This window comes from Poromitra crassiceps (genome assembly GCF_964638095.1).
Source record: "Poromitra crassiceps genome assembly, chromosome: 3".
In the NCBI taxonomy this organism is placed as follows: domain Eukaryota; kingdom Metazoa; phylum Chordata; class Actinopteri; order Beryciformes; family Melamphaidae; genus Poromitra; species Poromitra crassiceps.
This window is the reverse complement of record NC_139625.1, coordinates 51,702,843-51,730,808: the sequence shown is the minus strand read 5'-3', so window position 1 is coordinate 51,730,808 and position 27,966 is coordinate 51,702,843. Positions and strand designations below refer to the sequence as shown.

Below are 27,966 nucleotides of genomic sequence, written 5' to 3'. Positions count from 1 at the left end.
ATTTATTTGACATTCCGTTTCCATCCATAATTTTTTTATTGACAAAAAACAAACAGACAACAACAATAATACTGTGCTTTAGAGAGCATTACAACTTTTTTGAGATCGACTTTTTCCACTTAACTTTCCTAATTTAATCAATATGTTACATAATTTATAGTACAGTATAATACTTGGATGGAAACCTACTGACAAGAATATCTGATGTCTCATTTTGTGTGTGTGTGTGTGTCTGAATGTGAGTGTATACATTATATACTGCATGTGTGTGTGTGTGTGTGTGTGTGTGTGTGTGTGTGTGTGTGTGTGTGTGTGTGTGTGTGTGTGTGTGTGTGTAAATGTGTGTGTATGAATGCATACTGTTTATGTGCCTGTGTGTGTGACCATATATTGATGTCTACCATTGTTGCGCGCTCCCTCTCCTCTGCGCTTCCAGTAATCTCGCCATGCTTGAGGCTTTTAGTGGGAAACACAAATCATTTCATCAGACCAATCTACTATGAGGCTGTGTTATTACAAGAGGTAGAGTGGGTGATGAAAGAGGGGGGGGCGGGAGATAGAGAGAGAGAGAGAGAGTGAGAGAGGGAAAGAGTGTCTTGTATGTACCAGGTACTGTTGTACAATATTCTGACTTTAAAAGTCAGAATATTGTAGTCATGCAATAAATCACCTGTTCAAACAGGACAAAACAAATGTCACTCCTTTTGGCATGTTCCCTAAACTGACTGACTGCTCCACACAGACTCATAAAAACACAATGTGGCAGAAAGAAGTAGCAACGACGTGAGAGATAGAGAAAAGCACAACATATTAGTATATCTCATATGGCATCAAATCCTCCTGCTGTCTTTCTCACACACACACACACACACAGACACATACATGCCTTAAGTGTATGATCATCATCACAAGTTAGCTGAATGGCTGTTATCTGTTTGTATCTGTGTGTAATGACCACCGCCATACGGCTCCATTAGCTTGAGGGTTACCGCCATGCCCATGCTGACTCTACAAGAAGGCAATCTCTATCTGCTGTTACATAATGGCTATTCAAAAATCAGATCGCATCAGTTGGGAATTTTCCGAAATGGCCAGTGAGCTCCAAAACTAGCGCTAAAGAATTCAAATTGGGCCTGTGACAGAATTAATCTCCATGTCCCATAGCAGTGCTGATTTACAGTATATCTCAATGGGCGAGACACCGGCTGCGCTCTCGAGCAGATATCAAAACGTGGTGAAAACGGTCGGGTCCGGTAGTGTTGAAGAGAGCGTCAGAAGAGTCAGATGGTTGGAAAAGCCTGGTAACCTGAAAGCTTACCGGATAACAGACACAGGTGGCCGCTGGGTGTGACCTCATCTAGATGATGAAATATAGTCCATACAAAGATTTCCCTTAAGCTGATCATACAAATTTACCCTGTGTGGGGCAGCTTTCTGTGTGTGTGTGTGTGTGTGTGTGTGTGTGTGTGTGTGTGTGTGTGTGTGTGTGTGTGTGTGTGTGTGTGTGTGTGTGTGTGTGTGTGTGTGTGTGCGTGCGTGCGTGTCTGTGTGTGTGTGTGTGTGTGTGTGTGTGTGTGCGCGCGTGTGTGCGTGTGTCACTGTGTGTGTGTGTGTGTGTGTGTGTGTGTGCGTGTGTGTGCGTACATGCGTGCGTGCGTGTGTGCTCATACATTGATGTGTATATGCATTCCTTCACACACTCCTATGTGTGTGTAGGATGCAAAATGCACAGAGAGCGTAATATGATATGATGGATGGCATGCTGACCTGATCTATTTTTTCATTTCTAGAGCAGGAGGGTGGAGAGCAAGGTCACTGTTACAGCACGAATAGTTCAAAATGGAAATCCTGCCTCTCTCCTCCATCTCCGCATTGATTCGACCGCAGATTTCTAGTTTAAAAAATCTGACTTCTCACTCTTCACTCTTTCCTGTTGTCATGTCTCTCCCCTCCTGTTTTCCCTCCGTCTGAAATCTTGCTCTGCTGTTTTCAGACTAACATCGGCAGCATCCTCGCAGCCGTCAACCCCTATAAGCAGATCCCAGGTCTGTATGACCTGGAGAGGGTGGACCTGTACTCCAAGCACCATCTAGGCGAGCTCCCACCACACATCTTTGCTGTGGCCAACGAATGCTACCGCTGCATCTGGAAACGCCATGACAGCCAATGTGTCCTCATCAGGTGACTTTCACCCTGGCCTGCTCATGTTAATACAGTGGTTCTCAACTGGTTTTGTTTAGGATACAAATTTGTCTTTGTCCATAAAGCACACTTCCCAATTTTTCGCATTTGAGAAATTCAAGATTCAGAATTCAAGTTTCTCTTTAATAGTCATAGTAATTAGGTTTACAATTATTATTATTATTTTACAATGTGGAATTTGACTTAGTGCAAGTATGCAGTGCAGCGGTCACATCAATAGTAGAAGACAGAACAATACAGAAAAACAGGCTCAAATTATAAAGTGCAAAGTAAATAGTCCTTTAAAATGACATATAATACATAATATAACAAGCCCATTATCCTGCTTCTCCTGGTGCCCAAGTGTGTGCAGGAACACTGATAAAGTCACAGCCCATTATATATAATACATTGTTCCCTTATCTGAGTTTCATAAATACTATTCATATATAGTATTATACTAGTTCTGATCAGTGTTGGGGGTAACTCATAAGTAACATATTACATGTAATATATTACTTTTAGCAGTAACTCAGTAATATAACTTATTACTTATAGGATTTCAGTAATATTATACCAGTTACTTTGTCAAGTAACTCAAGTTACAAATTGAGTTACTGTACATTTTATTAAATCAAAGCACATATTTAAAAATGATACAATCATTTCCTAATCAAACTGTGTGTTTTTATGCAAATAACCACTATAGATGACAATACCAAAGGAAAATACTAACATTTAGTATTTTGGATTGTTTACACTGACTTCAAGACAGTTGAAATTATTTTTCGGGATGTTCCGGGGCGGCGATGTCATTCTGCTACTGTTGTTATTTTGGTGAAAGTAATGCAAAAGTAGCGTAATAAGTAACCAGTTACTCTACACAGACAGTAATATTGTAAAGTAACTTATTACTTTCAAATGAAAGTAACTAGTAATATGTAGTATATTACATTTTGAAAGTAACTTGCCCAACACTGGTTCTGATACATCAGATCGCAATTAGGCCCGGCCCCCTTTTAGGCGGCAAACACAAGCCTCTCCCCGTTGACTTCAATGTAAAATAGCACTACCCCCAAAAATTATAGAAAAATAACAGTATCAATCTCGTTTATTAATTACCCCAAAACACCATGACATGACATTATTACAACTCGTCTGGCCATAGAATGCGCAAGATACACCGGAAATATTACTTTGACCCATCTAAAATCATGTGACTCTTGTCACATATTTACATTACAGCCCCGAGCCAAGTAGCCTACAACGACGCTGGGCTCCACTACAACAGCATTTAATGTCGGAAGACTAAATTAGCAACAGGCGGACACCGGAACTAGGTCAGAGACGGGTCATCATGAGTTACATGATTTTAGATGGGCCAAAGTATTTCCGATGTATCTTGCGCATTGTGTGGCCGGCCGAGTTGTAATATATTGTCATGTCATAGTGTTTTGTGGTCATTAATAAATGAGATTGATTATATATTTTTTATATATATATATATATATTTCTATATATTTTTTTGGTAGTGCTATTTTACATTGAGGTCAACGGGGAGAGGCTTGTGTTTCCCCCCTAAAAGGGGGCGGGAACATGTGCCGCCAGCAGCCGCCTACAAAATGACGTATTGCCGATCTGGTGTATACCCCGTTGAATCACACAATCACTGGCCATTTAGTCAGGCCTCGCTCACAGAGTTGGCATGCAGCCTTTCCTCTCTCTCCCCAGAGGGCTTTTATACTAGTCCACCTCCCTGGCTGATTCCAACTCCACTCAGGTGTGCTCCATCTAACGAACGGAGCTCTCCGTGGTTCTGAACCTGTATTAACTCATTTTGGCCACTAATGAACCATTTTTGCCCTAATGACATAATTCAAAAATCCGGCCCTGTCACTGTCTGCTCGGGCCCCCTGCCGGTATCCGTGCCAATATAAATGCTGTCAGGCCAAAATTGAAACAGAGACACATAGATACAAGCAGAGATACATACGTAGGTTTTCTAATTGATGTCTAAGATAAATTAATATCAGACCACTATGTCTGAGTATGCAAATAGCCTTTCTCTTTCCTCTTACTACTTCCTTCTACTCCTATGCAATCAATCAATAGAAAGGACGGAGTGAAGTTGAACGTGATAGTCTTCTTCTGTTTATTGCTTTCACTGGAACCAAGCTAAATGCTCATTAGGAAGAGACACAACATGAGTGCTGACAATGCCTGCAGATGAGCGCTACCCATGAAATCCAATAAAAAGCAAAGGTTAAGATTAAATAGAGGAGAATATGCCGGGTTTCACACCTATTGATTTCAGTGAATGATTGGGGAATGAATGAGCCTTGAGGAAGACTGAGGAAAGGTCAAAGCTCAAAGAAACAGCCCTGAATGGTCAATTTGATGGGATGAAGAAGGGGTAGAGGGTGGAAGCGGGTGGCATTTATTTCCCACTTTACACACTGGGGTAAACTGATCCTAGACTTGGAGCCAACTGGCTTGGCCTGGTAATAGAGTCAGTCACCCCATCATGCTTTCAATTACATTCAAGCTTGTAACCTTATTAGGAGAGACGCACTCTGCAGCTATCAAACACTATCTATTAAACAACCACACTAATTTGAGATAGGCGAATGTCAGAGAAGGTCACAATGTTTTTAATTAAATTGAATTGTGTGTGTGTGTGTGTGTGTGTGTGTGTGTGTGTGTGTGTGTGTGTGTGTGTGTGTGTGTGTGTGTGCATGTGTGTGTGTATGTGTGTGTGTGTGTGTGCGTGTGTGCGTGTGTGCGTGCATGTGTGTGTGTGTGTGTGTGTGTGTGTGTGTGTGTGTGTGTGTGTGTGTGTGCGTGTGTGCGTGTGTGCGTGTGTGTGTGTGTGTGTGTGTGTGTGTGTGTGTGTGTAGTGGAGAGTCAGGTGCAGGGAAGACAGAAAGCACTAAGTTGTTGCTCCAGTTCCTGTCTGTGATGAGCCAGAACTCAGCAGGGACTCCTCCCTCGGAGAAGAGCACGCGTGTGGAGCAGGCCATCGTACAGAGCAGGTACAGACCATAACGTACAGAGCGGTACAGACCATACAGAGCAAACAGACCATAACGTACAGATCAGGTACAGACCATAAACTCTATGAAAATATAACACACACTCTCACACATTTGACTCAGTACTGCCCACTAGTGGATGTATTGCTTAACATGATACCAACGTGAAAGACGCATGGAAGTATATGGGCAACGACGGTTACAGCATTTGATACGGACACCTTTATTTTCGTATGAAAATGGAGCATAATTGGGCCTTAAATGTGGCCATAATTTACAAAATGAACACCATACGGCATTGAAGAAGACTTGAAACTAGCCATTGACACCATAACCACAAAGCAAAGTTTACTAGGTAACTAAATCAATGAGAAGTAGGGTAATTTTTCCATTGACTTCTATACAATCAAACTTCTGTTTGCAGCCATAGACAAAACAGGTGACTTATATACAAATTCACCCCTGTACGTTATGAACAGTGAAATTAGCTATATAATAGAGACCAAAACCCTTTTTTGTACTAGGCTGTAAACATGTTTATTTCTGCTGTAAAATCTGTCATTTTAACATGGGGGTGAATGGGGAATGACCAGAATGACTCCCTTTTGGAGCCAGCCTCAAGTGGCCATTCGGGGAACTACAGCTTCTTTTTTTTGTACTTCCGCATTGGCCTAATTTTTTCGGAATCGAAGGTTGGGGCTTGGTACAGACACACACACAAAGACTGGTGATATACTGGGCAGCTGTCAGTTATGGATGTGTGTAGCTGTGTGAATGAAGCAGGGGATTTCTGCAAAAGAGCATGCTTCCTCTGCCAACTTTCCCCAGATAAAGAAAGGTCAATAGGCCTACACAATGTTGCTATATGAGGAACAGGCCCACGAACGGCCCCTGCAGCACAACCTGATCTCTATGCACCATTCTGCACTGCATGTACACACATCAACACACACAAACAGGATTTCACTAACTGAAAGCTTTTCACTCATTCTTTGCAGTCCGATCATGGAGGCATTTGGTAATGCCAAGACTGTTTACAACAACAACTCCAGTCGCTTCGGGAAGTTCATCCAGCTTCACTTCTCGGAGAGCGGCAACATCCAGGGAGGCTGCGTCATTGACTGTATCCTTGTTCTTTATATGGAAAATAGATGTATTTGTATCAGGAATGTGCCGAAATAGATCAGTGGTTCTCAACATGGGCTTCAGAGACCACCAGGGGTCCTTGAGGGGGTTCCAGGGGGTCCAGAGTAAGTTGATGAATAGAGAGCCAAAGTGGAACGTCACTTCCTGCTTCAGCACTCTACCAGAGATTTTCATCCACCATTTATTTTCCCATAGACATTTTGTAAAATGCTTATAAAAATAGTTTTAAACCAAACGGTACAGATTTAGAAACAGGAGAGACCGGGTAACATTTCACTCTGACCAAAACGTAAAAAAATGCAGGTTTAAAGAAAATATTTTTTAAGTTTTGGTCTGACTGAAATGTTCTATGGTCTCTCTCGATTCTAAATATAGCTGAACCATTTGGTTTGACCAAGTAAAACAATTTTTATAAGCATTTTACGAAATGTCTATAGAAAAATAAATTGCGGAAGAAAATCTCTGGCACAGTGCTGAAGCAGGAAGTGACGTTCACTTTGCCTCTCTCTCTATTGTCAAACTTCAAAACATCTTTACTTATGTTTTTTCTTGTCTAGTATTGTATTGTATTATTGTGTATTGTAGTGTCATTCCTTTTTCTGTTTGCTAAGACCTCAGGACCACAATAGAAATATGTTTAACGACTTTATTGTGATATCCTAGATGAGTTATTTTATACTGTATGCCTGTTGCTGTATTTTTTGTCGAAAAAATTCATTAATTTATCCATTCATTCATTCATTCAAAATTACTTCATTTACACAAAGATAACAAATCGAGAATGTTGAAGAATGACTGTTTTGATCATAGTTTTACTGTTATCTCTCTACCTACTGTATAATACAGATAGACAGAATCATATATAAAATCAAAATCATATATAACACTAAAAGTATTCTCAGATTTGGGTCAGAGAGACACTTTCTCATCAACTGGCATTCTGTGGCCGTAATCTGTAGTAAATTAGTGGTCCTTGATATGAAAAAGTTTGAGAATCACTGCAATAGATCATACAACATTTAAATTTAAACAATCACCAAAAAGTATTTGAAAGTAAAGTTACTCTACAATTATGTGTGAAATTACCTTATGAAATGCCATGATAACACGCTTAGGATTATTTAGGATGACTATTTGACTCAGCCCTTGATTTGTATGAATGTGAAGAGCAATAACAGTGGAATGCAGAGATTGGATTATTTCCTTGACTCTGTCTCGTTCAGATTTACTGGAAAAGGTAATCATGTCTGGGGCTGCACTGCCTGCTCACATCAAATTTAAATGTATTAAGAGTGATTTCCCCCCTGTTTTGTATTGTGAAGCACATTGATATGTTAATGGAGATTTTGCTGCATGGATTTTTGCTGTTAGAACCGCGTCGTGCGTCAAAACCCGGGAGAGCGGAACTATCACATCTTCTACGCTCTGCTGGCGGGAGCAAAAAAGGAGCAAAAAGGTACGGAAAGCTCTGTGAACATCTTCCTAACATTTTGGTAATGATTGTCATTTGTTCAGCAACACCAGAATCATCTAGAACCCCTATTTTATATTTTATATACCTTGCAGACAGCAAAAAAAAATCCCAACACCATTTTGCCACAGTCAACATCTCAGAAATTGAGGGGAAACGGCTTGATTTTCTCACTGATGCCTATGAATTTTGTGGTGTTATATGATCCATTTGCAATGTTTTGGTGTGGATAAAAAGTCATGAAATATGAAACACTATGTACAATGTCAGTCCCAGCAAAAAAGGCAAAATTGTAGATGCCAGACGATCTCCAAGTGGAAAGGGTTTATCTCCCATCACACTAACATAATGTGTTTCCTGGATCAGAGCTGTACTACCTAGAGGACCCTCCTGAATCCTTCCACTACCTCAGCCAATCAGGATGTCTGAAGGACAAGAGCCTGAATGACAAAGAACTCTTCAACAGTGTCATGGTCAGTGTGGCTGAATTATCTCTGTTTGGCGGTATTTTCTATAATTGACCATCTCCAGTGTTCATCAGATTGAAGTTTCTAGAAGTAAAAATTAAGTCATAGGTATGATGTCTTTGGCTGTAATAGCAGCTTGGAGAATTGTTCATCAAGGTTTGCACTCTCCAATTGCCTTCTAGTTGCCATACTTATATTTTGACCAGACTTCTTTCTTTGGATTTCCTACTTTTTCCATTCAGATTTGCCAATTAGCTAACCTGTAGCTTACTCTGAAAAGCTGTGGTTCTTTGCCTCTACAAAGTGAGGTTTAACTCAACCAATAAAATTATGATCTGCCTCTAGAGCATCTCCACCTCAGAGTAATGTTTGTTAACTAAAACTCCAATCAGCATTTATCAAACTTCTTTTGAGTTGGAGTGCTGATACAGGATCAGTGACCATATTCCTTGGACTATATTACCATCCTCGTCATTGAAATATCAAGGTTAAAACTCAATCTTAGTCAGCAGAACATTTCGGCACCTTGGTAATATGAGCGTTTCATTTGGGGAAATGTGGAGTGCTGCCGGTATGGCCTAATCTCTTTCCACTGTGCCTTTCTCTGTGCAGGAGGCACTGAAGGTGTTAGAGTTTACAGAGGAGGAGATCAAATACATGTTTCTTTCTCTGTGCAGGAGGCACTGAAGGTGTTAGAGTTTACAGAGGAGGAGATCAGAGACATGTTTAAGCTGCTGTCTGGAGTCCTACAGCTCGGCAACGTCGAGTTCATGACTGCAGGTGGTGCACAGATCACCACCAAGCAAGGTCAGTGTATAGATAGATAGATAGATAGATAGATAGATAGATAATTTAGATAAATATATGTGTGTAACTTGTCTCTCTCTCTCTCTCTCTCTCTCTCTCTCTCTCTCTCTCTCTCTCTTTCCAGTGGTCACTAATGCCAGTGAGCTGTTGGGCCTGGACTCCTTCCAGCTGTCTGAAGTCCTGATTCAGCGCTCCATAATCCTCAGAGGAGAGGAGATCTGTTCCCCACTCAGCATAGAGCAGGTAAGAAGCACACACACACACACACACACACACACACACACACACACACACACACACACACACACACACACACACACACACACACACACACACACACACACACACACACACACACACACACACACACACACACACACACACTTAGGCAAATACTCATGCACACATTTATACATTTATACACATGCTCTTTCTCCCATTATCTCTCTCTTATTTAAGTCTGGATCAACCTCTGTCTCTTCCCCCACGCAAACATCTATCATAACCGATCCTTCTCCGTTTCCTTCTCATTGTCACAGGCCGTGGATTCCCGGGATTCCGTTGCCATGGCGTTGTATTCCCAGTGTTTCTCCTGGATCATCCTCAAGATCAATCAGAAGATCAAAGGGAAGGAAAACTTCAAATCCATCGGCATCCTTGACATCTTTGGCTTTGAGAACTTTGAGGTCAGAGCTCTGAGCTGTTATGCTTAATTGTTTTTTCACAATTAACTGGTGAATTTGCCCTTCAGCCACACAACCAACCAACCCCCATGCCCAGATACAGACCCGTACATCAGCTCTCTCTCACACCATATGTGCGTCTCCCCCTGCAGGTGAATCGGTTTGAGCAATTTAACATCAACTACGCCAATGAGAAACTCCAGGAGTACTTCAATAAGCATATCTTCTCCCTGGAGCAACTAGAGTACAACAGGTACCCTCCTATAGCACATGTGTCTGCATAAACCATGCACTGTAAACAAAGCCAGAGATATAGTACAGGTTGAATGTTTGCTGATCCCTTTCTCACCAAAGCTTCGTTGGGAGTGTACAGATGCTGCTGTGATATAGAAACAGATTTTGATTTTCCGTGTGTAATGTTTTGTGTTTACCCTCCACAGGGAAGGTGTCCAGTGGGATGCCATAGACTGGATGGACAATGCAGAGTGTCTTGACCTTATAGAGAAGGTAAGATATTCCAGTATCACAACATAAGAGAGGTAACTCGGCAAACGTTTCCATGTCTATCGTCTGGAGGTCTGGAAGGGATTTTGAAATGTTGGCCCAGGATTTGCTCATGCCAAAAACAGATATATTCAGTTTAGCATGTTCGATTTAACTGCAGCACCAAGCTTAACTGTTTCTGAGTAAATCTTTTCTGAGTCAGTTTCAGCTTGGTTTAAATTGAAGGCTTATTCCTGGCCAGCGATGAGTTGGCTGATATGCCTGTCTTAGAAGCTTTCATGGGAATTGATCAATTTGATTGTGGGTTGTTTATATTACAATCAGTTACATTGATTTGATTTAGCTGATGCTATAATGTGATGATTCTTCTCTGTTAGAAACTGGGTATGTTGGCACTAGTCAATGAGGAAAGCCGTTTCCCCAAAGGAACAGACTTTACTCTGTTGGAGAAGCTGCACAGTAGACACTCGGTAAGTTTATTTACACATTTATATACACACCCGCAGAAGACATGGTTCACACGATGTGGAGCTGCTGTGCTGTTATTAAATCTATCATGTATTCTGTCTCCCCTTTGCTGCAGACAAACCCTTACTATGTAAAGCCCAGACTTGCTGACCATCAGTTTGGTATCAAACACTATGCCGGGGAGGTGAGTTGTGCATATTTGGTTTTCTTCATATCAGCATATCTATTAGGCTGTAGTGTAGAGCAAGCAGATTTGTTTTGTGAAGCCTGGGGAATTCATGATGAGTCTGGTTCTGTCTGTCTGTCAGGTCCTGTATGATGTAAAAGGGGTCCTGGAGAAGAACAGAGACACCTTTAGAGACGACATCCTAAACATGCTCAAGGACAGCAGGTCGGACACAGTCTCTCACACCCAATAACTGATAGATTGGTTGAATGAATAATTAATTGGGGTTTCAGCTATTCAATATTGTGTTCATTTACAGTGTACATTCAATATAAATGTATTAAATTCAGTCATATGCAGTGTTGGGCAAGTTACTTTCAAAATGTAATATACTACATATTACTAGTTACTTTCATTCGAAAGTAATATGTTACTTTACAACATTACTGTCTGTGTAGAATAACTCATAGGATCAGGATCTTTTAAGGGGGGGAGGGGTCAGTGTTTTTTCTTTTTTTTTTCCTTTCTGATTTCCCCCCATTTTCTCCCCAGTTGTACTTAGCCAATTTCCCCCTGTTGCCCTGGTCGCTGCTCCACCCTCTGCCGATCTGGGGAGAGCCATAGACTAGCACCATGCTTCCTCCGACACATGCACAGTTAGGATCATGCTATTCCCACCAGTTCCTTTCCGCCCCGAACAGGCGCCCCGACCCTGGTCGCCGCAACCGCTTCTTCCTGAAAACGTGCGGCAAATTTTTTGTTGTTGTTAAGATTAGGGTTAGGGGGTGAAAAAAGTTCAGCTCAGGTTGCGTAAGGTGCTTGCCTTCCAATCTGACTTCTGGGGTTTGACTTCTGGTCAAACCACACACATTTTTAACAATCAGTTTTCTTATTGTAAAACATTAGGGTTAGACAAGTACAACAGTTTGGTTAGGGTTAGCGTTTGGTTATGGTCGTGGTCGCGGTTAAATAAGAAAACCCTAACCACATCTTTTTTACTTGCTGCACGTTTTCAGGAAGAAGCCGTTGCAGGCGACCAATCAAATGAGTTCGGGGCATGGTTTCATCTAAACCAGGTTGGGGAAAGTATACAAGCGACCAGGACACATACCCTCAATCCAGCTTCCCACCCGCAGACACAGCCAATCGTGTCTGTATGGATGCCTTACCAAGCCAGAGGTAACACAGGGGCGCGAACCTGCGACGCTCGTGTTGGTAGGCAGGGAATCTACCGCTACACTAGCCGGACGCCCAGGATCAGTACTTTTCTGAAAACACAATTGATTTTTGCTCATTTTGGCTTGGCTGTGCCTTGTGTTAATCATCAGCCCAGGTTAACTGTGTTTTTTGTACCATTCATCATATGTATAATCTATCATGCTTCTGTTGCCTCCCAGACTGGACTTCATCTATGACTTGTTTGAGAAGGTGGGCAGCAGAAATAACGAGGAGACTCAGAAGATGGGAACAGCCAGACGAAAACCAACTGTCAGCTCCCAGTTCAGGGTAAGGCACACACACACACACACACACACACACACACACACACACACACACACACACACACACACACACACACACACACACACACACACACACACACACACACACACACACACACACACACACACACACACTAGTTCAAATGTCAGAGTCATAGGGAGATGACAACAGATGATTTGTGATTGTCTGTATTGCTTCGTCTTCTATACTGCATACTTATACGAAGTCAAATTCCTTGTTTGTAATCTGATTACTTAATGTGGCTATTACTCTAAAGTGAATCTTGAATCTTGAATTTAACATAAAATTTATATTGCTGTTTCCCTTGAATGATGATATATGATTGAAAGCGCTTGCTTAAGGTAAGAGCGAAGGAGAAAGGTTTTCAATTTAACTATTTTCCCAGGACTCCCTCCACGCTCTTATGGCCAGTCTGAGTGTATCAAATCCCTTCTTCATTCGCTGCATCAAGCCCAACATGGAGAAGGTTGGTCTGATTGAAATTCATATTAATATTGCCTCAAAACATGATTGCGTATCTTCCCATAAAATACTAGTTTAATAATAACAACATTCCTTCTTATCTTTCCTGTAGAATCCCAATGTATTTGACCCGGATGTGGTTCTGAACCAGCTGAGGTACTCTGGGATGTTGGAGACAGTCAAGATCCGTCGGGCTGGGTTTCCTGTTCGCAGGACTTTTAAAGACTTCTTTTCTCGGTAAGCATCTCTAACTCCACATATTTCTCAGTCTTTTTCGTTATTTATGTGTGTTTGTGTGCATGTGTGTCTCTTTGTATGTTTATTTTTTGAGATATTGCAACTTTTTTTTATTACATTACATTTTACCCCAGACCTCTCTCTTTTTCTCTTACACTCTGTCCCTCTTCTTCTGCCCCTCCCAGGTATAAGATCATTCTGAAGGAAAAAGCACCAGCAGCAGGCGATGATAAGAAGAGGAGTACAGACCTTCTGACCAAATATGACAAGACCAAGAAAATGTGGCAGTTAGGCAAGACCAAGGTAAGGTTGTAGCAGCTTTTCAAGTCCATGTGACTCTTCTACACCTTTTCGAATGGTAGAAGACTTTTATCAATCGCCTTTGTGAACATACGTAATAGCAGTTTTGTACATCACCTGTACACGCCAGGAGAGATTCAATCATATGACGGACAGCATTCAAAGTAGTTCATGGTTTTTTCTACATGTTACACCTCTTCCTGTTAACTCTTCACTCTTGACCTCTGTCCTTTGCCCTGTAGGTGTTTATGAAGGAGTCTCTGGAACATTGTTTGGAGAAAGAAAGGGATGAAGTCCGTCGGCAAGCGGCCATGATAATCAGAGCCCACCTAATCACTTTCTCTGCCAAGTAAGAGCCTTCAGAAACGGGATTCTCAGTCTGGTGAAGTGTCTGCTTTTGACTTTTCATAATTGATGTCTTTATTTCACCTATTCTGTCCACAGGAAGCACTTCAAGCGCGTACGTACGAGCATCGTCACCCTCCAGAAGCATTTCCGCAAACACATCCAGCGCAGGCGGTTTGTCAAGCAGCGCAAGGCAGCGCTGGTGCTGCAGAAACACAGGCGAGGTCAGGTGGCGCGCGTCCGCGTTCGAAAGCTCAGAGCCGAGAAGAAGAAGAGGGAGGAAGACGAGAAGAAGAGGAAAGAGGAGGAAGAGAAGAAAAAGCAGGGCGAAGGGGAGCAGGAGGGACCGAGAGAAGAAGGAGCAGCTCAGGCAGACGAATCCACAGAGGCAAGTGCTGCATCTTCAGTGTGGTTTCAAGTTACACAAAGAACAAAAAAATTCTAAAGACCAAAAAGTAATCAATATGAAATGAAAATTGATGATATTTTTTTCTTTTTCCTTTGTCAATATCCATACATCACCAGTGACTTTGAAGCTCATTCTGCTCTCTCTGATTTACAGAATAAAGCAAATATATGTAGAATAAAAGCAGTGCTACTTTTTTCAATAATATTTTACGCTCAATGCTAGGGCTGCAACTAACGATTATTTTCAGTATCAATTAATCTGTTGATTATTTTCTTGACTAATTGATTACCGTAGTCGTTTGGCCCTTAAAAAGACGAATGGTTAAAAAACACCTTTTCCCCAAATTCCAACATGAGTCATGACATCCAATGTCTTCTTTTGTCCTGAACAACAGTCCACCACCCACCGCCCACCCACCACTGAAAGATAATCAGTTCACTGCCCGTGAAGAAACCAGAAGATATTCACATTTAAGAAGCTGGAATGAGAGAATTTTAGTTTTTTATTTGATTATAAAAATAGTTTAATTAGATTAGATTAATTTTCTGTCGATCAGCTAATTCATTAATCAATTAATCATTGCAGCTCTACTCCATACGTCTCTTTTCCCCTCTGCCCTTCCAGGAGACCCGTCAGATGGAGGAGATCCTGCAGTTGGAGAGAGAGATCGAGCGTCTGCAGAAGAAGAGAGAGGACGGCGTCTCCCAGCTGTGCGAGTCTTCCAAACAGGAGCTGCAGCTGCGCCGGGACGCCGAGGTAAAACGGATGAAGAAGGAGGCGTCCCGCAAGGCCACGGAACTCATCGACCTGCTGAACTTCGAAGGCCTGGATCCTGCACTGGAAGCAATGGAGGCTAAGCCTTCTGCAGAGGTGATTCAAGTCATAGCCTTTGCAAAATATGAAGAAATAGGCCATGCAATACTACCTTAAATCAAAAGTAAAACGTAGGCAACCCTTTCTTTTGCATACAATTCATATTTGGATGAATTCATATTTGGACAAAACTTCCCTGACTAACCCATTTGCTGCTGTTAATGTTCTAATACTATGTATATTTTTGCTTTTTTTTGTTGTTGCTATTTTTGCACTTATTTGTGACTCTTTTTAACATTTAATATTAGATAACTTTTCTTATGCCTACTATATAGTTGTCTCTTGCCTTCTCCTAAGAATTTCATTGTTCAGAATGCCCTTGTGTTATACTAGAAACTAGCAACGATTTGCCCTTGCACTAAGACTTGGGCGTAAGATATGGCCTTTCAACTTTGACATTTCATCTATTCTAGGTGAGACCTCAGGCTGGGGCAGCTGCTGCCACAGCCATACCCAAAGAAGAGGAGGTGGATGAGGGCTTCCATGCTGAGGAGGAGTGCATCCCCCTCCCGGACTTCCCCCCTCCTGCCGAGTCGGACGCTCCTCTGGACCAGGACATGTTCGTTCACCTCCCACCTCCCCCGCCTGCCTTTGCCGAGGGAATGGTGCCTTCCGGACCTCCTCTTCCGCATCCCCTCCCCATCGATGGTGCCGCTGCTCCCGGCCTTCCTCCCCCTCCTCCTCATCTCCCTCCACCTGGAGACGGCTCTGCTATCCCTCCCCCACCTCCACCTCTCCCAGGAGATGGGACAGAGAAGAAAGATGGAGCGAAGGCGGAGACAGGCAGGAAGGTGAGCATGGTGGAGAGCCTGGGAGATGGGGAGGAGCCTATCTACAGCATGCCGGCCGACACCGAATCCGACTACGACCAGGAGGACGAGGACGGGTCTGTCACCGCCGGAGACGACAGCTCCGTGTCTGGGAGCAACCGCGGGAGCGCCGCCGCGGCAGACGAGGAGCACCCGAGGAAGTCGACCTGCACCAACGCCAGCATCGAGTCCTACAGAGGCAGCTCCGACTCTGTGAGGACACACACTCGCACGCATCCTCACACGCGTTCGCGCAGATATGTATGCACATAGACAATCATATAATTACTTTCATTATCGATTCTTATGACATGGTATTTTATGACCTGATGATGCAATAAAATGATTACAGTTTCATTTGTTTTAGTTCTGTTATGGCAAGGTATTGATGGTATGAAATGCCGGTGACAATATCTTTCCAACTATTTTATTGCATGATTAGTATAATTAAATAATAATGACAATTCTGCTGTCTGTAATATTCCAGTATGCAGACAGTGATGACGATCATGACGGCTTGGTGGACACTGATGAAGAGGTGACTAACGGCAGAGTGAGCATACTCAATGGAAACGGACCACCATACTTCCACAGCTACCTCTACATGAAGGGTGAGTCTATACGACATCATCAACACTTTTTAGTTGTTGTCTATGAAGAAAGAAATCCCTACCTGAAGTTTATCATTTATCAGTAGCTGTCATTTCACTTTTTTCAAAATACAGCTATATAACTTTTGCCTATAGGGCTTACTTGTAGTGCATTTTTATCAGTGTAATTTTTCTCCTCTTCTCCTCCAGCTGGTCTGATGATCCCATGGAGGAGGCGGTGGTGTGTGTTGAAGGACGAGACCTTCATGTGGTTCAGGTCCAAACAGGAGTCTCTCAAGTCTGGCTGGCTCTATAAGAAAGGAGGAGGCCTTTCCACTCTTTCACGGAGGTTGTTGTTGTTGTTACTGAGCGTAACCTGCATGCTAATTGATCATGATAATGAGTAATAATCATGAAATGCTATTCCATATCTCTGTTGGAAATGCTGTTCCATATTGCTGTCATGTGAAAACCTCCTAATTTCAATTTAGGTGATTTCAACTGAAAGATTAGTTGTGAGAAAATCATATGCACCTTGGGCTTTTAAATCCTTTCAAAACTAATTGAATAAACTCAGAAATGCTCAGAAGTTTCCATTTAGGAGGTTTTCATCTGAGAGTGATGATATGGAATAGTGACTGTTTGGGACACCTGTAATTAATTACCAGTTGAACTGGTGGAAACATGGTTTTGTTGTGAGGAAGACCTTCCTATAGCTGGAAGGGTGCGTGTTCGATCCCTGCAACAGTCTATAATGTCTTCATCACTCTTGAAGTATTCTTGAGCAAGACATGAGCCCGATTATATATCTCAGAGGTAGGCCTATATAAAGAAGGTAATTCTGTAATACAGTTTCTAATGTGAGAATAAAGTGCTCTAAATTCCTAAAGTGTGTCATTTATAGTAAAAAAACATCCTTTATAATGCTACATTGGATTATCTTGACCTTTGTTTTCATAATGTCTCACCCCCGATGCCCCAGAAACTGGAAGATGCGCTGGTTCGTACTGAGGGACAGCAAGCTGATGTACTTTGAGAACGACAGCGAGGAGAAACTGAAAGGAACCATTGATATCCGGGCCGCCAAGTAAGATCCACCGCTCCAGGCCCAGAACACACACACACCTTAGTCACTGTATCTCTGCTTTCTAGTCAATAGCTGCATTTTTCAGACACATACACTGTTTGTGTATTTACAGAGAGATAGTGGATAATCATGAAAAGGAGAACGCTCTGAACATTGTGACCGATGAGAGGACCTATCAGGTGTTTGCAGAGTCGCCAGAGGATGCAAGGTGTGGAGAAAACCGATAATAAAAACTATTTTCCTATTTGAGCCTGAGTGGAACATATATACAAACTTGTGCTTATTCTCTCTGTCTCTCTCTGTCTCTCTCTGTCTCTCTCTCTCTCTCTCTCTCTCTCTCTCTGTCTCTCTCTCTCTCTCTCCCTCTATGTCTAGTGGCTGGTTCAACGTGCTCAGTAAGGTTCGTGTGTGTACTCCTGAGCAGCTGCTGGATATGTCCCATGAACAGGCCAACCCAAAGAACGCCGTGGTTAGTCTCTCAACACATGCTAAAAAATAGCTTATTATGAGTTCTACTTATTTCTCTGTTATTATACCGTAATTACATTTATTTAGACATGCCTTGTACTCTTTAATTTCTGCATGGCATAGTAAGAAGACATATTTATGTATTAACTTACTATATTAGCTTATGATATAGTTATGTTTTGATTGTTTCTTTCTGCTCCCCTCCTCCTTTAGGGTACACTTGATGTGGGCTTGATTGACTCTGTATGTGCATCAGACAACCCTGATCGGTAAGTTTGATCACTCATCAAAGAGAGGGTTAGAGGACGATCTGCAATATCTAGCCATCACAAAAAGGAAAAATAACCCCAAAACACTTTAGGAAAAATAACCTCAAAGCAGTTTAACACTGCTAAAAACAGCTATTGGTGATGTACCTTCTATTTCTGGGCACATTTTGTTGTTTGGTGGTGTATTTTATTACCCAATATGATAGCAGAAAGTTTGATAAAATATTATATCACAGAATATGATAGCAAAAATATGATAAACATATACCACAGAATATGATAGCAGAAACTTTTTCAACAACATCGGCGGTGAATGTCAAGTTTTGGTGTCAGTGTCGCTCAGGATCAAACAGAAAAGGTTCTCTCTAGACTCACCATGCTGAACCGATAATCATACAGGGAGAAATCCATCATAGAAGAGGAAGAGATACCAATTTATCCACCGACAGTATCCGCAATAGACCAGAATGATGATATCTAACAGTGTGGGAGTATGCAGGGGTGGATTTTTGCTTTAAATGCCTGTCACTTTCCATCTGTAGGCCCAACTCTTTTGTGATCATTACGGCCAACCGTGTGATCCACTGCAACACCGACACGCCAGAGGAGATGCATCACTGGATCAGCCTGCTGCAGAAACCTAAAGGAGACGCCAAGATAGACGGACAGGAGTTCCTGGTCAGAGGTGAGAACTGGGTTTCCTTCACACGCACCTTTATTTACATTGACTTTTTTGGGGGGGGGGGGATTTTTTATTATCCCTCCGCCGGCGATAGCCAGGCCAGAGGCATTATGTATCCGGGTTGTCCGTCCGTCCGTCCGTTTGTCCGTCCGTCCAATGTTCGTTAATGCGATATCTGAGGAACGCCTTGACGGAATTTCATTAAATTTGCTTCAAACATCCACTTCGACTCAAGGATGATCTGATTAGATTTTGGTGGTCAAAGGTCAAAGGTCAAGGTCACTGTGACCTCTCGAACGACATTTTCAAGCTTGTTAACACAATATCTCAGGAATGCCTTGACGGAATTTCATAAAATTTGCCTCAAACATCAACTTAGATGCAAGGATGATCTGATTAGATTTTGGTGGTCAAAGGTCAAGGTCACTGTGACCTCTCGAATGCCATTCTCAAGCTTAACGCGATATCTCAGGAATGCGTTGACGGAATTTCATCAAATTTGCCTCACACATCGACTTAGACTCAAGGATGATCTGATTAGATTTTGGTGGTCAAATTTCAAGGTCACTGTGAGCTCAAGAACGCCATTCCCAAGTTTGTTAACGCGATATCTCAAGAACGGCTTGATGGAATTTCTTCTGATTTTGCTCAAACATCGACTTGGACACAAGGATGAACTGATTCCATTTTGGTTATCAAAGGTCAAAGGTCAAGGTCACTGTGACCTCTCGATTGCCATTTTCAAGCTTGTTAATGATTGATTGATTTATTTTTATTCAATGTGTCTGCACTTGACAGTGCCATGGGCTTACAAGGCCCTTTGGGCTTGGACCTTTGGGGCTTGGACCTTTGACCACCAAGCCCATGGCCCATGCCATGGGCCATGGGCTTACACTTGACAGTGCCATGGGCTTACAAGACAGTCACACAAAGTATACATTATACAGTACAACATACGCCAATGCCGCAGTAATAAAGCTAAATCACAGCATAACATACACCACCAGAGCAGCAAAGAAAAAAAATTATTACATCATTTTCTGAACAGAACATTCTGCCTTAGCTCCCATGCCTGGGAAATAAAGTTTCCAATAAAGAAAGTGCCTTTCTTAAAACACAACTCAAGTTTTTCATAATCGTCCATCTCAAAAAAATAAATAGAGGACATTTACTGAACAGTATCTCCCTTACCTCATCATAGACAGTACAATAGAATAGAAAATGAATCTCATTCTCAATTTCACCCAGGTCACAGAGCGAACAAAGTCTGTCTTCTTCAGGGGTAGCATTAACGCGATATCTCAGGAATGTCTTGATGGAATTTCTTCGAATTTGCCTCAAATGGCGATTTGGACTCAAGAATGAACCAATGGCGGAGGCGTAAATCCGTGGTGCGGTCGTTGTAGTTTTTATAGGGATTATATGGAAATTAGGCAACATAGGCTCAGGTATAGATGGTGAATTCATCTCAATAAAGTTGGGAATGTAAAAGACATTGACAGTCTGTTCTACAGCATACTGTATATAGGGGTACGGTGGCGCAGTCGGTAGCGCTGTCGCCTCACAGCTAGAAGGTCCTGAGTTCGATTCTCGCCTGGGACGCTGTGGGCGCTGGAGTTGTGACCCCCCCATATCTTCAGTGCCTACTGCCCAGGTGGGCTATCTCGTCGAAAGGGCCTTTCTGTGTGGAGTTTGCATGTTCTCCCCGTACCCCCCAGGGGGTTCCTCCGTACATAACCCCCCACTAAAAACATGCAGAAGATCGTCATCCGACCAGTGACGACAACATCTGACGTTGGTCCAATGATGGTCCCCGGGCGCTGGAAATAAAAGCGACCACTGCTCCTGGCCTGCCCCTCGGAGGAAAGGACAAGCCTGGATGGGTCAAATGCAGAGGACATATTTTGTGTGTGTTCGTGTGACAATAAAGACGGGCTTCCGTCTGAAATCGTATATGGCATACATCAATAAGAAAGTGGACAATTTAGGGGTTAAATGTGTGTAGAAATGTGCATGTTTAAGAATTTTCAAAATCATTTTTAGTCCATTTCTTCATCTGCAAAAAGAAAAACAAAACAATGCATTCTTTCCCCTCACTCCTCTACTCACTCCTCTTCTTCCTCTCCCTTTGCTCTTCTTCCCTTGTTCTTCCTCAGGCTGGCTCCAGAAGGAGATGAAGACGAACGCCAAGAGCACCTCTCTAAAGCTGAAGAAGCGCTGGTTTGTTTTGACGCACAACTCGCTGGATTACTACAAGAGCTCAGAGCGCAACTCCTCCAAGATGGGAACCCTGGTCCTCAACTCCCTCTGCTCCGTCATCCAGCCGGATGAACGGGTGCACAAAGAGACAGGTGAGAAAGAGGAGAAAGCTAGGGAAAAGAGAGAGAGGGTGGGTTTAATCAGGGATTAGACATAAGAGGATAGGGAGTATGTAGAGACAAGATTCTGTTTTTACAATTACAGACATGAAAGAGTAATTGGATGAAATTGAAAGAAAAAAAATGTCCTTTTTATAAAACTTAATTTATCTCCTCAGCTTTCTGCTTCCTACAAAAAATGATTTAAATGCAGAATGCATCTTAGGGCTGCTACTAACGATTCTTTTCATTATCGATTAATCTGTTGGTTATTTTATTAACTAATCGATTAGTTGTTTGGTCTATAAAATGTCACAAAATGGTGAAAAATTTCACTTTTATCACTTTTTTCCCAAAGCCCAAGATGACATCCTGAAATGTCTTCTTTTGTCCTGACCAACAGTCCGATAATCAGTTTACTGTCATAGAAGACTAAAGAAACCAGAAAATATTGACATTTAAGAACTTCATTGCAGGCTAATGCATGTGTCCTGTATTTGTAGGCTACTGGAACATCATAGTGCACGGCAGGAAGCATTCCTACCGCCTCTACACCAAGATGCTGAATGAGGCCATCAGGTGGACAGCCGCCATACAGGGAGTCATAGACAGCAAGCAGCCCATAGAAACCCCCACTCTGCAGCTCATCAGAGACATCAAGGTAAAACACATCCACACACGCACGCACGCACGCACGCACGCACACACACACACACACACACACACACACACACACACACACACACACACACACACACACACACACACACACACACACACACTCACAAACAAATAAACACACACACACACACACACACACACACACACACACTCACAAACAAATAAACACACACACACACACTCACACACCGTTGAATGTGACCTCTCTGTGCCTGTGTACTCGCAGGAAAACAGTGTGAACCCAGATGTGGTGGAGCAGATGTACCGGAGGAATCCCATCCTCAGATACACCCAGCATCCTCTCCACTCCCCTCTGCTGCCGCTGCCTTACGGAGAGGTCACCAGCCGTAAGTCAACCTCCCGCAATCCAGGCCCTACATGCAGCCTATGGGCGCACGCCGCACACACACACACACACACACACACACACACACACACACACACACACACACACACACAAACATCATTGTTGCCGTAGTCTTCTTTTCATACTTATTCCATTTGCTGTTGTTTAGGCATTTGACTGCCCTCTCTAGGTCAGCAGAAAAAAAAAGTACACAGGACTCTGTCCTGTGAGTGAGCAGCTCTTCGCAAGAGCATGGGCATAACCCCAGTGCCCTGGCTAAATTCCCACACAGGCCTTCCCTCAATCATGGAGACCTAAGTTACTTAATTGGCACATTCAGTCCTCAACGCTCCACTATGATAGCTGATGTGTAGTGAACGTTCAGGTGCAAACTGGCTGCATCCCCCAGGTGGGTGCTACACACTGGTGGTGGATGAGTTAAGTTCCCTCCCCTTCCCTCCCCTGATATGTGAAGCGCTTTGAGTATCTAGAAAGGCGCTATATAAATGCAATAAATTATTATTATTATAAGTTCAACTCAAATGCAGCCTATATCCATATAAGTGCTTTAGCCTTTTGTTTAACTCTAACATTTGCATCATCACAATTATCGTATACATCATCACTATTACCACTATACAAGAAAGAGCCAACCAGAGAGTACAAGAAAGAATCAACCAGGTTACCAGTTAGCTTTCTAACTTTGTTAAATATGTTAGAGATACTCATGTTTATGACACTAGAGGGAGCTCTACAGACATTGTTTCATTCAGATTTAAGTCTTGTTTGGTCTCTTTTATACAGTCTGTGGTTTGGGCAAGCAGACATTTCTCTACTCTGCTACCATCCAATAATCTTCCAATGAACTTAGAGGAAAACAGTTCAGGGAGTTCAGGGAGGTTCAAGTCCTCCCTGAAAGTATGGATTCTAAGGTAGATCTATGAATGGTTTGCCTTGACTTTGTAAACTTACAGTATGTATTTTTGATGTTTTGTGTCATTATGGCAGATTCTACTAAAGTATGTTATGTTTAGTATTCTGGGATTTTATGATTGTCATGATTTATGAGAATGGAGTACCGGTATATGCTATTGTTGAGACCTACAGTAGGCCTTTGGTCTGTGCAGGATGCCATATTGTACTTGTCTTTTTAACAACCCCCCACTACCGTCTACTGTCCTAAGGACTACAATGGAAAAAGCTCTTGCGTTAGGGTTAGGGATACATGAAGATATTGTCTGGCTGAATCCTCCACATGTACTTCTTTTAAAATATTATAATTATAGATTAAATCAATCAACCGCACTACTCTTAACACCTCTGTATTTCTTTATATATGTCTATGTGTGTCTCTCTGCAGTCCAAAGGCAGCAGGGTTATGCCAGTCTGCAGGACGAGGCGGTACGAGTGTTCAACTCCCTGCAGGAGATGGAGACGCTGGCGGACACAGTACCCATCATACAGGGCATCCTGCAGACCTGCCAGGACCTGCGGCCTCTCAGGGACGAGGTACTTTAAGATCAAGATCAACTTCTTTATTGTCATATGCACAGAGAAAACAAGCTGGTCTGAACAATTCAATTCTTGCTGTCCTCTCTGATGCAAAAACAACAACAAACGAAATAGAATAAAAAAATAATGTGTACATTTGTTCACTAACTAGCATGAATGTAATGCTAAAATAAGCAAACTATACATTACTTTTAATGCCCACTGCAAGTTACCACTCTTACTTGGTTGGTTTCTACTGACACTGTCCAGTATTACAAGACGGTTAAAATCAAAGCGAGAAAAACACAATGCCATATGTGAGCATTATAAAAAGTGTATATTTTACAGTATGGTTTTTACTGTCCCAATAGCTCAAAATGACCTTATATATCTGCAGGGATTTGATAAACTTGTTGATCAATACCAATTACTTCACCAGGTGCTGAGATGATGAATGCCATAGATTACTTAATGCCCCTTATATTTTTTGCAGGTGTACTGTCAGGTGATCAAACAGACCAATCACGTGCCTCAGCCTAACAGCCCAGCCAATCGGGCGCACTGGCACCTGCTCACCTGCATGAGCTGCACCTTCCTGCCCAGTCGAACCATTCTCAGATACCTACGCTTCCACCTTAAGAGGTGTGTGTGTTTGTGTGTGTGTGTGTGTGTGTGTGTGTGTGTGTGTGTGTGTGTGTGTGTGTGTGTGTGTGTGTGTGTGTGTGTGTGTGTGTGTGTGTGTGTGTGTGTGTTAGGTGTGGTGTGTTGGGTGTGGTCACTTTATAGGTTATTATGTATAAAATGTGTAATAATCGTGTAATGTGTGTGTGTGTGTGTGTGTGTGTGTGTGTGTGTGTGTGTGTGTGTGTGTGTGTGTGTGTGTGTGTGCGCGCATCCGTTATTACTTAGGGTGCGTGAGCGTTACCCCGGTACAGAGATCGAGCGTTATGCCGGTTTCATCGGGGAATCCCTGAAGAAGACCAAGACTCGTGAGTTTGTTCCCTCTCAGGAGGAGATCGCCGCCCTGCTGGTGAGGCAGGAGATGAGCACCACTGTCTACTGCCATGGAGGAGGCTCCTGCAAGATCTCCATCAACTCACACACTACAGCTGGAGAGGTGCACATAAAAACACACATGCATGCAAACACACACATACAGACACTGACACATCACCATCATCTTGGAAATATAAAGTCTGTGAATGTTTTCATGGAGTAACCTGAAAAAGTACTATAATCCTAACCCTATGTTGTTTGTGTTCAATCTTCAATCTGTTATTGAGTCCTGAAATTCTATTTTTCCTAAAACAAGGGGGGGAATGCGAGTGGGTTCAGATAATTTCACTTGTTTCCATTACAGTTTAACTTATTTTAAGACTTGCTTCACTTGAGTCAAGAGAATTTTTGAAACAAGTTGAGATTTGCCTTGGAAATAAATTATTTCACCGCAAATTATTTCCACTTGTTTTAAGAACAATCTAGTTTTAAAACTCACTACAATATTAAATAGCAGAGTCTGTGTTTTAATGTTTCTGTCTCCAGGTGGTGGAGAAGCTGATCCGAGGTCTGGCCATGGAGGAGAGCCGGAACCTGTTCTCTCTGTTTGAACACAACAGCTTCACAGACCGAGCTTTGGAGAGCAGAGTGATCGTGGCCGATGTCCTGGCCAAGTTTGAGAGGTATCTGAGAGTAGTGTGTTCCTCTAGCATGAACCTGCAGTGGCAGGACAGCTTGGCTACAAAAGGTGGAAGCCCAATGACACAAACTTGACTTCTACTGGTTTCCATGGTTTGGTAGAGTTTGAATTCCTGATGTTCTAAATACTGATTTAGAGGCTTTGTCAAATGACCAAAAAATTATTCTGAGGGGAATACTTGTTTTGATATTTCTTGTTGGGGCTTTTTTGGTGTGTCTCTGTGACTGGGGACTCAATCTGACTCTGTGCCTTTTCCCAGATTGGCAGGAAGTGAAAAAGAAGAGGAGGAAGGAGAGTGGAGACTCTACTTCAAGCTCTACTGCTTCCTGGATGTAGAGAGCATGCCCAAAGAAGGGGTGGAGTTCGCATTCATGTTTGAGCAGGTGAGCTGTACCGCACATTATGCACAATAGTCCAATTCTAGAAAAGGCAACTTATCTCTCATGCTCGCTCTCTCTCACTCTCTCTCTCTCTCTCTCTCTCTCTCTCAGGCCCATGAGTCTCTCATAAGTGGTCACTTCCCGGCCTCTGAGGAGACTTTGCAGCACCTGGCCGCTTTACGTCTTCAGTATCTCCACGGTGACGGGGCGGGCCGGGCTGGGTGGAGCCTGGGAAATGTTTATCCAATCGGACGTCTCCGCAATCGCATCCTCCACTCCACCAAGCAGGGCCCGCGCCCCGCTTCAGCAGGGGGAGGAGGCGGAGGGGCGGGAGAAGGGAAGGGGGTGGCAGGAGGGGTGGCGGCCATTGCGGCTGGGTCAGAGAAACGCAGGACCCCGAGCTTCCTGGACGGCACCCTGAGGAGAAGCTTCAAAACTGGGTCACTGAAGAAACAGAAGGTAGGGATCAAAATTTGTATTTATATTGTAGAATAAAACCAAAGTGTCTCTGTTCTTTTTCTTTAGATGTTGCTCATTTCTCGGTGTGATGGAGCAATGTGACATGTTTGATTTGACTGGAGCCTTGCTTTGCAACAGTGATTTGCATGGATCTTTGCAAACAGATTTTCTCTTATTCCCACAAGCTCAGTCAACTGCCTGTCTGACAGTCTGACTGACTGGATTGCTGATTGATTTACTCATTCATTGACTGATAGGTTGACTGAGGATGAATGGATTGGCTGACTTGACTTGTGTGTTCCAGGTGGAGGAGGAGCAGATGCTGGAGATGTGGGTGAAGGAGGAGACTTCTGCCACGCGGACCAGTGTTTTGGAGAAGTGGACGCGGCTGCAGGGCATGCCTCAGCACCAGGCCATGCTCAAATACATGAGCATCGTCAAGGAGTGGCCCGGATACGGATCCACTCTGTTTGACGTGGAGGTGAGAAGACAATAAAAAAATTGAAAAGATGGTTTTCAGTTATTTGAGCAAATAACATTAAAGGCATTGTGTTTTTAGCATAGAAATGTCTGATAAGCATGTGTTAACCCCTGCTCTCTCATCTCTGCAGTGTAAAGAGGGTGGTTTCCCTCATGATCTGTGGTTGGGAGTAAGTGCTGACAATATGTCTGTGTACAAGCGAGGAGAGCCCAAGCCACTGGAGACCTTCCAGTATGAACACATCACCTTCTTTGGAGCTCCGCAGCCCTGCACCTACAAGATCATCGTGGATGAGAGGGAGATGTTCTTCGAGACTCCATTGGTAAGAAGCTTACAGTCCTATTTGGGAACTTGCATATATGCACATAAACATGCAAAGACAAACATGCACACGATAAAACATCCATTGTTTCTCTTCAGGTCGGGGAGATCACCAAGATCATGAGGGCCTACATAAACATGGTGGTGAAGAAACGTTGCAGCATCATGTCCACATCGAGTGTCTCCAGTGCATGGATCAGGTGATCGCCAGCAACCAATCAGAGCCCTTGATTCCTCCGACGGGTCAGACAGCGAGAGGCAGCAATTGCCTCGGTCCCTGGCGTTGTTCGGTTGATTTTGATGGAGGCAGTCATACTGTACCAATGAGCTCATCTTCAAGGGCCAATCCAGAATGGTGGGAGAGCGTCTCTTTTTTTCCTCAAAAAGCAAGATAGAAGTGGACACAGAGGCCAAACGCACACTCCAGTGGCCTGAATTCCACTTGGGATAAGGGTCAATATGGGATTATGGATTAGATGTCTATTTAAAAATGAGCATGAAAACAACAACAACAACAACAACCTGTATTTTGGGACAGTCCTTCAAGTACACAACCCCAGTTTTAGTCTTGCATGTAGATGTAGATGTTCAAGCACACTCCAAACTTCTCTCCGTGTTCCTTTCTGGACCAAACTCACTAATAACAAGCACAACCACTCAACCCCAGTGCACTGCCAGCCGGAGGATAGCCTCACTTTCTCACTTAACTATTTGTTTGATCATTTTTGGCCCTTTCTCTCTCACTCCTCCACTTTGGGTGTCTCTCTCTTTTCT

General features: G+C 42.9%; 1 protein-coding gene across 1 annotated transcript in view; it reads left to right on the top strand.

The window, feature by feature from the left end:
- Positions 1-27,396, top strand: part of myo10l1 (myosin X, like 1) — a gene marked incomplete at both ends in the record, with an annotated part of 58,499 nt that extends 31,103 nt beyond the window's left edge. The window contains 41 exons of the mRNA XM_083633053.1: positions 1,994-2,181; positions 5,079-5,213; positions 6,212-6,336; positions 7,583-7,596; positions 7,731-7,815; positions 8,197-8,303; positions 8,975-9,104; positions 9,229-9,347; positions 9,644-9,790; positions 9,940-10,040; positions 10,228-10,294; positions 10,669-10,761; positions 10,875-10,943; positions 11,068-11,150; positions 12,323-12,431; positions 12,835-12,915; positions 13,024-13,148; positions 13,334-13,451; positions 13,691-13,797; positions 13,893-14,199; positions 14,827-15,072; positions 15,489-16,097; positions 16,372-16,495; positions 16,685-16,826; positions 17,457-17,561; positions 17,674-17,769; positions 17,937-18,030; positions 18,243-18,298; positions 18,841-18,983; positions 21,137-21,331; positions 21,841-21,998; positions 22,245-22,365; positions 23,725-23,873; positions 24,349-24,497; positions 24,765-24,972; positions 25,398-25,534; positions 25,811-25,934; positions 26,043-26,390; positions 26,695-26,871; positions 27,002-27,193; positions 27,292-27,396. Of these exons, the coding sequence (XP_083489179.1) occupies positions 1,994-2,181; positions 5,079-5,213; positions 6,212-6,336; positions 7,583-7,596; positions 7,731-7,815; positions 8,197-8,303; positions 8,975-9,104; positions 9,229-9,347; positions 9,644-9,790; positions 9,940-10,040; positions 10,228-10,294; positions 10,669-10,761; positions 10,875-10,943; positions 11,068-11,150; positions 12,323-12,431; positions 12,835-12,915; positions 13,024-13,148; positions 13,334-13,451; positions 13,691-13,797; positions 13,893-14,199; positions 14,827-15,072; positions 15,489-16,097; positions 16,372-16,495; positions 16,685-16,826; positions 17,457-17,561; positions 17,674-17,769; positions 17,937-18,030; positions 18,243-18,298; positions 18,841-18,983; positions 21,137-21,331; positions 21,841-21,998; positions 22,245-22,365; positions 23,725-23,873; positions 24,349-24,497; positions 24,765-24,972; positions 25,398-25,534; positions 25,811-25,934; positions 26,043-26,390; positions 26,695-26,871; positions 27,002-27,193; positions 27,292-27,396 (5,988 nt within the window). The remainder of the gene's footprint in view (positions 1-1,993; positions 2,182-5,078; positions 5,214-6,211; positions 6,337-7,582; positions 7,597-7,730; positions 7,816-8,196; positions 8,304-8,974; positions 9,105-9,228; positions 9,348-9,643; positions 9,791-9,939; positions 10,041-10,227; positions 10,295-10,668; positions 10,762-10,874; positions 10,944-11,067; positions 11,151-12,322; positions 12,432-12,834; positions 12,916-13,023; positions 13,149-13,333; positions 13,452-13,690; positions 13,798-13,892; positions 14,200-14,826; positions 15,073-15,488; positions 16,098-16,371; positions 16,496-16,684; positions 16,827-17,456; positions 17,562-17,673; positions 17,770-17,936; positions 18,031-18,242; positions 18,299-18,840; positions 18,984-21,136; positions 21,332-21,840; positions 21,999-22,244; positions 22,366-23,724; positions 23,874-24,348; positions 24,498-24,764; positions 24,973-25,397; positions 25,535-25,810; positions 25,935-26,042; positions 26,391-26,694; positions 26,872-27,001; positions 27,194-27,291) is intronic.
- Positions 27,397-27,966: the final 570 nt, after the last annotated feature.